General features: G+C 39.8%; 1 protein-coding gene across 1 annotated transcript in view; it reads left to right on the top strand.

The window, feature by feature from the left end:
* Positions 1–8,638: 8,638 nt before the first annotated feature.
* LOC107299833 (synaptoporin-like) overlaps positions 8,639–12,263 on the top strand; it is a gene marked incomplete at both ends in the record, with an annotated part of 20,221 nt that continues 16,596 nt past the window's right edge. The window contains one exon of the mRNA XM_015829176.1: positions 8,639–8,781. Coding sequence (XP_015684662.1) covers positions 8,639–8,781 — 143 coding nt within the window. The remainder of the gene's footprint in view (positions 8,782–12,263) is intronic.

Below are 12,263 nucleotides of genomic sequence, written 5' to 3'. Positions count from 1 at the left end.
GCCAATACAAGCTAATTTCTCTAACATGAAAGTAATTTACTTTCTTCAAAACCTATCTATAAATTTTGGACCTCTTGTGTTTCCAGTAGATTCTATAAAAATTCCATTGCAACGAAAGAATTAATGTTCAGATATTTATTTATTGGATTTATATAACTGCCTACATAACTCTGGGTGGCTTACAATAGCATTATAAACAGTAAGAAACAAAAACCTACCCAGAAATTCCAGGAACCTACAAAAGTAGCACATCCCTGTACATCCTGTATTGGTATATGGGGATGACCTTGGGAGACAGAAGGAAGAGTCGCTGGTCAGATAAGAGGCAACTGACCTTCTGCAGAAGGAATAGGAGTGTAGCAAACATCTCCTTCCTAGTTTCTTGGATTGCAAAGGTGAGAGATGTACTTTCAGAGCTGCAAGATTCTTTTAATGTAAGCTTACAATAAAGTATGTCTGGGAATATACTTCTTGTCTTGACTATCTCACAAGGCTAACACATCTCCAAAGATCTTTACTGGGCTCCAATAAAGGAGAAGTCTAGGAGAAACGAAGAATTCAACTTTTTTGGAATGCCTGCCAAATCTCAGGGGGAAAGGACATGCTAAAAGGCAGAAGCTGCTACTGAGAAGGCACGCTGCCTTAGTGCTGGTAGATGGCAACATTGAAGGGAAGGACCCTGGAGAATGCCCACCCCTTTTGACCTGATAGAACAGGCAGATACCCTCAGGGAGTGGAATGGGCACAATGAACACATGAGATGAATCCATGCAAAAGTTCTCCTTAGCCATCTTCTGCTCAAGCCAGAACCATAAGCCAGGAAGGCCCCCAAATTGTATCCCAGTTCTATCCGAGGGAGTGCAATCCCTGCAAGAGTCACAAATTATACCTCACCTGAACCAGGGGGACCAAAACTCCAGAACCATTCCATCTTGCTAGGATTGGGTTGAAGCAGTTTCTTCCCCAACCAAACTCATACAGTCTAGGTCACAGGGGTGTCAAACTGGCAGTCTGCGGGCCGGATGCGTCAGGATCCGCAAAGACAAAATGTCACAAAACATCATGTGACGCGATCGAGTTTGACACCCATGGCCTAGGAGAATAAAAATGTAGCACTGAAGAAGTTGCCTAATTGGTTAATGAAACATTTGCAAGAAAACAATCAGGCACCAAGGACTTTATAGTTGAACTCTGGGCTACAAATATTCTCTTCTAAAAAATGCTTAGGTCAATCTCCAGAAAAGGCAAATTTGGGATCAAATGTGCCCTTTTGTGAGGAGGCATCATTGAATAGACCTACTCTTGAGAAGCTACTTACCATGAATAATGACAGGGCAGTTTGAGTAGGAGTTTCAAGGGTGATCTTTAGATTCATTTAGGAATATGCAGGAAAGGGTGTCCTTTCAGATGTTCCAGCTGTATTGGTGAGCACCTCCAAATTAATTCATGGTGAATATGAACCACATAGTTTTATGCATTCATTTTTAATTAAAACTTTGGGAGTTTTATTCAGCAAACAAAATGTGTATGTTAGCTTCCATTTCCCATCTCCAAAAAGGCAATGGTTTTTACCTAATTATTTAAACTGAATTGTTATTATCAATTGACACTATTGCTCTCTGCAGAATAACGTGTGGTGATTATTCCAAATTAAGTTCTTTATGGTTTCACACATACAGATAAAATGTTGCCAGTCTGAACACGCTACCGTCTGCATCTATCATATACTGTGAGAACAGTTAGGGAGGAGCTATCTTCACCCTCTTTCTCTCACACAAAATATCTAGACTGAGTTTGCCTCTTACTCCTCTGGAATGCAGCCCCTCCCTCCTGGGAAGCCCCCCCTTGCTATGTCCAATCACAACTGATCAGTTTTTATGACAGGAAAAGGGAAACATTGTGCACTCAAAGTTGGTCTGCCTCTGTTCAGTTATGTATTTACTAAATTTATGACAGACGTAGGGACTAATCCATCCTTTGCCACGGACCAGAATAACAGTTCAAGAAACAGAAATCCAACTTCTGTGACTGAAAGAGAATGATAAGAAAGACCTTTTCCTATGCAAGAGAGAAATAACTTGAAAAAAGAAAGATGACACATTCCCAAGTTCCTGTAAAAATAGAGATTCTAAAGATGGAGTTTGGATAGAATGCAAGGTTTGATGTGGAATCTGTGTTGCAGTTTTGGTACCTGTAATCTTGAGTCTTTTTAGCTTTGCACGATTGTAATTGGCAGTGCCTCCTTGAATACAGAACTGAATAGAGCTGAAAAGTAGAATTAAGTAGACTTTAATCCTGAGGGACGCAGTATAATAGATAATGCTAATGCTAATGCTAATGCTAATGCTAATAATAATAATAATAATAATAATAATAATAATAATAATAATGTTGGAAGGGACCTTTGAGGTCATCGAGTCCAACCCCCTGCAGTGTGTCAAGAATAGTATAGATGCATAAAAGATCAAACAAAATGATAATTGTAACATAAGAATGTTGTTATAAATATACAGAAAATGTAAAGATATGCTATGATGCCAATTTGTTTTCTGCTGTTTTCACTGAGCTTGTAGGTGGAGGAAAGGAGACGAAGAGGACAAGCAGCAGCAAGATAGATGACTCAGTTAAAATGGTGATAGGTGCACCATTGGAAGACCTGAAGGATCAGGTTAAGGGCAAATTGTCAAAGAGAAAATGTATGTGGTCACTAAGAGTCAACACCGACTTGACAGCACATAATCAATCCTGTAAAAGACATGGCTTAAAAGGAATGAGCAGTATCCTTGATCTCACTGCAGCAAAAGAAAGTTATCGTAATAAAATTGGCCCATCAAGTTGATGTTGACTCTTAGGATGCACACAAATTTTCTCCAGGATTATCTGTCTTTCAAATCTTCCAATAGGGCACACATTACTGCTGCAATTGAGGCCATCTACTTGCCATTAGTACAGGTATATCTAGTTAGGGTGGATTAGACGGTGTTAGTATATTTAATCAAGGTAGATTATAGTCCCGTTAATAGAAAAGAATATTAAAGTGCTGGGGTAGCCCTAGTAAGGGCAACAGACATCAGATGTTATATTCTGGCTGCAAAGTTAGAGTATTATTTAATGACTTTCTTTTATCATTCTTATGTAACATTTCTGGACTTACAGTATATAATCCATAACCTTGCTAATTTTGTTTGCTCATTTGCATTATTTTGGTTGAAAATGCAGTGATTCCTGTAGTTCTACGTGCCAAAGAAGACACTTTGTTGCCTCTGTCTCTAAATGAGGATTATGACACCTCTATTGCCCAGAATTTCAATAGATGCCTTCTGTTAAGTCCGGAGAATAATGGCGCTTGAGACGAAGCATTTCTAACAAGTCTTTATTCTCTGCTTCCATTCTACGAACAACGACAAGCCCAGAGGCGTGCAAGCCTCTATATATACCCTCCGATCCCCGGGCAATTCCAACCAGTCACAAGGCAGTCCTTTCCCGCCTTGCGCATGCACACAAGGCCGGCACCGGTCAGTCTGGTCCCGGGCAGCTTTTGCAAATGCCCGGGACTCTTGCAACTTCCCGCGCCTGCTTCTGCAGGCACGGGACACAATACCCCTCCCCCCTAGATAAAATAATGCTGCGCCCAACATGGACGCCACCTTTGGTAGAAGGGTGTGAAGGAACCGCGGTAGCGTGGCGAATCATGTTGTTTTGTAGAAACTCCTTCTGTCGACCCAGGCAGACCGCAGCAATGTGGCCTTTCTTTCCGCACGCTCGGCAAATGGCGGAACGGAACCGACATTCCGCTCGCTTGTGGCGACCCCCGCATCCGAATCAACAAATCTCAGCTGGGCCCTTGTCCTGACGATCTTTGGACCTCCTCCCAACTGCTTGGTACCGCTTGTCCACCTCCTTGTGGATGGTTGCAGTCACTGGAGCGCTTCGAGTGGGCCGCAAATTCTTGACCACTCCACTTGCAGATTCTTCTGCTGATTCCCCAGCTCGCTGATCCCTCTGTTGAAATGTGTGCCTCCAAGCCATGACAGATTGCTTGGGCTGGAAATGTTCCTTTAAAACTTTCTTCAGATCGGCGTATGATACCGTTTCCAGCGAGTCCGGGGCGATTAAGCTCTCGGCGATCTCAAAGGCGTCTTGCCCACAAACGCACAACAATGTGGCAGCCTTTAAGCCTTCCTCCCGAATCTGGTTTATGCGGAAATACGTCTCGACTCTTGCAACATAAGATTCCCACCTCTCGGGATGAGAGACGTCGAATTCCGCTAAACGCCCAACTTTCGCCATGATCGAGGATCAGGGTCTTCTTCTGCAGCCGCACGCACCCTCCAGCGATTTCGTACTGGCAGGATAACGCTGACTTTCACGCCGTTTTCTCTTCCGGACTTCTTTGGGTGAGTCTTCAAGCTTTCCTAGCTGTATAGACTGGATCCCACCTTCGTCGCCAGTGTTAAGTCCGGAGAATAATGGCGCTTGAGACGAAGCATTTCTAACAAGTCTTTATTCTCTGCTTCCATTCTACGAACAATGACAAGCCCAGAGGTACGCAAGCCTCTATATATACCCTCCGATCCCCGGGCAATTCCAACCAGTCACAAGGCAGTCCTTTCCCGCCTTGCGCATGCGCGCAAGGCCGGCGCCGGTCAGTCTGGTCCCGGGCAGCTTTTGCAAATGCCTGGGACTCTTGCAACTTCCCGCGCCTGCTTCTGCAGGCACGGGACACAACACCTTCCATCTTAGTTTGAATCAATTACTACTGTCTGTCCATTGACATCCTTTAACATACCAATTTGAAGTTGGAAGCTCCTTCTGAGTTTGGAGATTTTGTTTGGACGTTTTTTCTTGTTTTTCTGTTTCTGCTTCAATCTTCAATGTCTTTGCAATGTAATACTGCTTGTAACTATTTTTACAGGAACTTGGGAATCTGCCATCTTTTTTTATTCAAGTTATTTCTCTCTTGCGTAGGAAAAGGTCTTTCCTATCATTCTCTTTCAGTCACAGAATTTGGATTTCTGTTTCTTCAACTGTTATTCAGGTTCATGCCAAAGGATGGATTAGTCCCTACGTCTGTAACAAATCTCTGAAATTCTTTGTTATGTTTCTTCTTGAGGTATTCATTTCTCTTGGCTTTGGCTTCTCTTTTCTTCTTGACAATTTCTACCATTTGTTTTTACACCCAGTTTAGTTTATTCTGTTTGGATCTTTTTTGTTTCATCTTTAACATCTTTTTGATTTCATCTCATGTTTCCTCTGGCACTCTATCCACGTGGTTCAGAATTTCAAAGTGATTCCTGATGCTTTTCCTTAAAATGGTGGGTATATGCTCAAGGCCATATCATGGAAAATAGTTGGCTTTCTTCTTCTGTTTTATCTTGATTTGGAATTTGCAAATCAGCAGTTCATGATATGATTTACAGTCAGCCCCGGGAGGGAGGGAGGGAGGGAGGGAGGGAGGAAGGAAGGAAGGAAGGAAGGAAGGAAGGAAGGAAGGAAGGAAGGAAGGAAGGAAGGAAGGAAAGTGTGGCATTTATGAATACTATAGGTTTCCATGTGGTGGGGGAAAGAAGTGAGGAGGCTGCTTGCTGAGCATATGAAATTGATATGGCATTCAGATATATGGACAAAACATATAATTAAAGAATGTGTCACCCCATGTCATGCCTTACACCAGTGGTTCTCAACCTATGGGTCGCGACCCCATTTGGGGTCGATCGACCATTTCACGGGGGTCGCCAAGAAAGGCTGTCCACCATTTTTTCCCTTTTTCCGGCGGGTGCCTTACCTCCCTTGGGCTGGGCCAGCTGGTGGTCGGCCTGCTCCGTCTCTGCCGCTTGCCAGCTACGTCTCGGCCGGCGCAGGGGGCGGAACCACGCATGCACGGCGCTCCCGGGCAGGGAAAGTCCTCGACTTACGACCGGTTGGGTAGTCCTCAACTGAGGACCGGTTTAAGTCCTCGACTTACGACCGGTTGGGGGTCGCGGCATTAAAAAGGTTGAGAACCACTGCCTTACACAGAATGAGAATGTCAATATAAAACCAGTATTTCCATAGTGACCATACATTGAAAGACTTATCAGGCCATCTAATGTGTTTTCCATTCAAATACAGGTAGTCCTAGATTTACAACTATTCATTTAGTGTCTGTTCGAAGTTACAACGGCACTGAAAAAAAGTGACTTATGGCCACTGTTCACGCTTTCTTGCATTTATAATGGTTTCAGTGCCCAGGGCTCATGTGGTCACCTTTTGTGACCTCACAAGCAAAATCAAGGAGATTGACATAACAACCATGTTGCTAACTTAAGAACTGCAGTGATTCACTTAACACCTGTGGCAAGAAAGGTCGTAAAATGAGGCAAAAACTAACAACTGCCTTGCTTAGCAAGGGAAATTTTGGGCTCCACTGTGGTCATAAGTAAAACAAGTAAAAAAATAAAGAAGAAGAATCCAGCCTCTGTGATCTGCCCTTGTTTGCTTCATAATAATTATAATAATAATAATAATAGTAAAGTTGGAAGGGATCTTGAAGGTCATCTAGTCCAACCCCCTGCTCAGGCAGGAAACCCTATACTGTTTCGGACAAATGGCTGTCCAGTTTCTTGTTGAAAACTTCCAGTGTTGGAGCATTCACCGCTTCTGGAGGCAGGTTGTTCCACTGGTTAATTGTTCTCACTGTCAGGAAGTTTCTCCTTAGTTCTAGGTTGCTTCTCTCCTTGATTAGTTTCCACCCATTGCTTCTTGTCGTGCCTTCAGGAGCTTTGGAGAATAGCTTGACTCCCTCTTCTTTGTGGCAGCCCCTGAGATATTGGAACACTGCTATCATGTCCCCCCACGTCCTTCTCTTCATTAAACTAGACATACCCAATTCCAGCAGCCGTTCCTCATATGCTTTAGCCTCCAGTCCCCTAATCATCTTTGTTGCTCTTCTCTGTATTTATTCTTTATCTCTTTGGGACATTACAAGAGAATAGGCCATGTTTCCTAAACATGGAGCCCTCTAGACATGTTGGATTTTATTCTCATATTTGATAACCATTTGGCCTTAACTATAGTGAAGATGATTGGGAAATCGAAAAGTATTTATTGAGCACATTTAGAAGGACCCAATTGACTTCCATTTTATAAATGAAAAATTGAGTTTCTGCTGCTGGCAGACTCAATCTGTAATAAAGGAAATATTTCAAGAAAGGAAAATACATTAGGATTCCTAGTAAAATAAAACAACATAACAATATATTAATAAATAAATCTAATTATGACTCTGTTTCTGCTGGTTAATGGTTGTATTCCATTTTTAGACACAAAACAGAATTTCCAAACAATTGCATATAGAATGTGCTATAAACTTTAGAATTGCTTTCAGAAAGATGATCGTAGATAAATTCATCAACAGAATTTGTTTTAGAAAGTGGTTTGTGTGAACAGGCAATTTTATTTGATTTGAAATAATTTTCTGCATTCGATACTAATAGTGTATAGCAAAATTACTTTTCCTAGTTTAGTGAAATATTAAATGACTCACTCTGAAGTAGTTTGTAAAAACATGTCTCCTATCTCCTGATTAAAAACAAATATCCGTGGTGTCTAATTTCCCATATATGGCATTTGATACTTTAAAAAAAACCCAGTATGCAATATTACAGGAGATTTAGCCATGAAGACCAGCAGGTACACTAAATGAAGGCTGAAACTAGCAAAGAAAATAATTTGACAAAATCAGCTTCCTGGGCTTTTTTTGAGGGTGGGGGGAGCTTTTGTTAACTAGCATAAACCTTCAGAAAAGATTCTATAACTAAAAAATACAGAAGTAAGTATCTTTCTGCCATTAAATCTGCTTTAGCATTACTATTACATGCAAGCTCCTGTTCACAATTACTGGTAATGTAAGACAGTAATTGACATTAATCCAATTTGACACCTCCAGATGCGATGAAACTGCAAATTGGAAATCTCAAACTCATCTGAAAGACCAAATCATAATCATCTGATATAAAATTGGCATAAGCTAAAAGAATAGCAAGAAAAGTAAGTCTAAACTACAGTAAGAACACTAGCTGTAAACAACAATAAGGTTCTTTCGCCTGGTGTCCCCTTTGACCAGCCGGAAAGTAGATTAATACCTATCTATGCATAAGTAAAGGATAGGCTCCCACAGCTAGAAGGTGGAAGGACCCTTAGAAAAGGGAGAAATCACTTTATATACAATTCAAACATAATGGGTTTGGAATGTGTTCTTCAATTGGCTAGCATAATTTAAGTCAAGTATCTAGAGAGCATGAGCAGCAACTATATATAGACTGTGTTCACAGCATCACATAATATTCTTAGCATGATCCTGTTAATGACCAATTGAATATTCAGCAGGTATAGGTTTTTTTACATTAAAATGAATTTGCAGTTTATTAAAGTGCAACTTTTGGGGTAATTTCTGCCTCTGGCCAGTCTGAGCCAGTTCTTATTAGAATTTCACATTCTTGTTACTTCAAAGAAACTAGAAATAATAATCAAAGGCGCTCCTTATTACTGAAAACAGTTTTCTCTTACTCCCCTTAAGAAGTTGTCCACTTCCTCCTCTGAGAGTCATTGTTGCTTCTGTTGTCATAACTATGTACAAGTGGTGAATTCTCTTTGGTGAATCATTATCTTTTCACAGCTTTTTGCAGTCTTTGCATTTGCAACATGTGGTGGCTATTCTGGAGGATTGCGGCTCAGCGTGGACTGCGCAAACAGGACACAGAGCGACCGCAGCATTGACATAGCCTTTGCCTATCCCTTCAGGTAAGATATTGTTATTCTTTGACACTACCACGTCAAAGTTTAAATTGTAGCAGACAGCAGAAAGGGCTGCCATAGATTATTTACATTGAAGGACTCCTGTATTTAGGCTGAAAAAGTGTGGACAGCCAATAGATGGCAGCAAAAAGATAACAAAATGTTAACTTTGGTGCCATCTAATGGTTAGCTAGATTTTTGTCATACAGGCATGGTAACCCTATAGTGACTATTTCCTGACATTTCAGAAATAGGTATGGTTATATTTAAATAAACTGATGTTTTGTGATTGGCCATGTCCATCAGGGCAGCCATTTGTAGAAAATCCACAGTATGTTCTCACAATTCAGTCTGTGCCCATTGGGTAAGAAAATTATCTACCACTGGTTTAGCATTACACACAAAAGCAATTACGGTAAGTCCACTTTCTTGCTCAGTCCATTTGAAAGGACTATTTAAAAAAAAAAAAAAGACCCAGAGGCTCAGCTTTATAAAGTCTCAAACAAACTAAATCCTAGAACATATTTTTTTTACTCTAATGTGACTACTGATATATATTGTAGGCCTAGTTCATAGGATAATCCCAAGTGAGAATTGTGTTAAAGCAATAAATACAGTATTTTAAACCCACTGGTTGTAACACATGATACCTCTATTAGCAGTTTCAACATAAAATGGGTCAGGGTAGATATTCTAAGAATAATCATAAACTCTCCTACATGTTTCAAACTATAATGAAACACCTGAAAAAAAAAGGCCCAATACCTTGCAATAGAATTAATAGCTATCTGTTTATTGGCACATATATTCCATTCATAGAACTGCTTGTTTAAAGAGTATTACCAACTCGACATAAAAAACCTCTTTCTATAAGTTATCATTTGCTGTTTTGCTTTTAAATTCCGCTTATGTTTTTATTGGATAGTAATGATATTCACTAATTGTATCTGAACAGCTAGCAAACTCATGAATTTTTAGTAGGGATATTTATGGCAGGCTTAGTCTCTGCAAATTCGTAGTGGGCCTTTATTACAGGTTTTCTTTTCCTGCTGGTTTTTCTATTCTCTGCAGACTTTTATATCTCACTTTTTTTAAAATTCATGAAAAAGGCTCAGAAAATTGAGTTATGCAAATGTGTAATTTGATGCCCTTCCAAGCAGGTCATTTTCATGAACGTGTTTTACAAAAGAAAGTCTTTGGAGGAATGAAAGCTCTTCTACTATTTTGGGGAGATATTTTTTTTTTTAAAAAAAGCTTGAACATTAGCCATATATTTTCTGGTTCAGATGTGCATAGCACCGTTTAGTAAGCCAAGACAAGTAGAGAATCCCCACACATTGCAAAGCATTTTTTTTCTTTTTAATATGTAGCTTTGCACAACCTTAATTCTGTGTTCCTTTACTTTCCATACTGCCAGTGAAGATTGTCCTGAGTTTTCTTTATGTCGAAACCAAGAAACCATGATTAATCTAGCTAACATGTTCCTTAAATTGGTTTCAGGACATTATAAAGTGTTTCAGGATTTGGTGTGTGTGTTTTCTTATTGTGAGAACAGTCACTTCCTGCTGCCTGCATGCTATGGTTAATTAGCTCAAAAACAGTAACTGTGAGAGGGACCTTGGAGTCCTAGTGGATGACCATTTGACTATGAGCCAGCAATGTGCAGCAGCAGCCAAAAAAGCTAATACAATCTAAAAGCTAATACAATACAATAAACAGAGGCATAGAATCAAGATCTTGCAAAGTATTAGTACCACTTTATAAAACCCTAGTAAGACCACACCTGAAATAGTGAAAACAATTTTGATCACCATACTACAAAAAAGATATTGAGACTTTGGAAAAAGTTCAGAAAAGAGCAACTAAAATGATCAAAGGCCTGGAGACTAAAACACATGAAGAAGGGCTGCAGGACTTGGATTTGGCTAGTCTAAAGAAAAGAAGAAGTAAGGGTGGCATGATAGAAGTATTCCAGTATTTGAGGGGCTGCCACAAAGAAAAAGGCATCAAACTATTTTCCAAAGCACCAGAGAGCAGGACAAGAAACAATGGTTGGAAACTGCTCAAAAAGAGAAGCAACCTGGAATTAAGGAGAAACTTCCTGACAGTGAGGACAATTAACCAGTGGAACAGTTTGCCTTCAGAAATCGTGGGCGCTCCATCACTGGAGGTTTTTAAGAAGAGGCTAGACAATCACTTATCTGAAATGGTATAGGTTCTCCTGCTTAAGTAGGGGGCTGGACTAGAAGACCTCCAAGGTCCCTTCCAGCTCTATTCTATTCTCTATTCTAACTCAGCAGGAGAAGGGAGAAGTAAAGGTAACTTTCAAAAAAATGAATATTCATGGAAAATGCACACACATTGCATCTATGAGTAAAAGGAATATATAGATATTATGAACACTGGCTAAACTGCATACAAAATGTGACTATTAAAAGAAAAATATGTATATGCTGAAAAATATGTATGTTTTTTATGAAATCATCTTTTAAAACTCAGATTAATACAGAGGGAGGCTAAATTGAACTTAAATCTGAAAAAAATGATAGATTTTTGATGCTGAGTTTGTTAAGCTAAAATGTAAATGATTCAATTGGCCAGTCTATGGCCATCTATAGTTTAACGTAGTGTGCAGTTTTGAAGAGAGAACTTTTATATAAATTCACTTGAAAACATGCTGCTTGTTGTGAAATTCAGTAAATAATTACAGCCACAATGTGTCGATTTCATTAATGAACATCCCAGCAAAAGACAAGTCTTTCTTTCTTAACAGGGATATACTTATCAGGAAAAACAAAGCCAGTCCAATATTACCATTTCCACAAACCCATATTCTATCACCCAAAGAAACTAAGAGAGAAGCTTTTCTTGCAACAGCTAGTTATTGTACTTGAAACATGGAAATAGCTCTCCCTGCAGAAGAAAATTCTTCTTTAATCTGATGAAATCAGCATCATTTTTGCACTGAAAGCTCCAATCCTTTTGTAGGTATGTGTGATGTCACAGTGCACATACAAAATGGATAACACTTGCAGCAAAAATGACACGGATGTTGCAGACAACTCTGTTAAAGGCAAAGCAGATACTTAGGGGGGAAATGAGAGTTCTGCAATCAACATCCCAAAGCTATTAAACTTCTCAGCCTAGAAAAAAAGCCACAAAGAGTCACCTATATTAACAAAGAATAGTACTCCGTCTCTTCTGACACCACAAACAAAATGTTTGCATCAGGATACAGATTCACATTTTAAATTGCGATCATAAGCATAGGATTGTTGTGTTTGATTGGTTGGTTGCTTCATTGACATTTGGCAAGAGAGGTCAACCCCCATAAAACATTAAGATTTTTATGGATCAGTATTAAATTATGACAAGCTTCGCAAATGCCTGTCATTTTGCCACCTAGCAAGGATGCTTATAGCCTTGGTTTTGCTTTCTAATATTAGGTCATATTGGATAGGAAAGGGCAACTGAGCTGTTGAAAATGC

The sequence above is a fragment of the Protobothrops mucrosquamatus genome, unplaced genomic scaffold (genome assembly GCF_001527695.2).
Source record: "Protobothrops mucrosquamatus isolate PMUCROS unplaced genomic scaffold, P.Mucros_1.0 scaffold5545, whole genome shotgun sequence".
Classification (NCBI taxonomy): Eukaryota; Metazoa; Chordata; class Lepidosauria; order Squamata; family Viperidae; genus Protobothrops; species Protobothrops mucrosquamatus.
The sequence above is the reverse complement of the archived record's forward strand: the minus strand, read 5'-3'. Positions and strand labels throughout refer to the sequence as shown.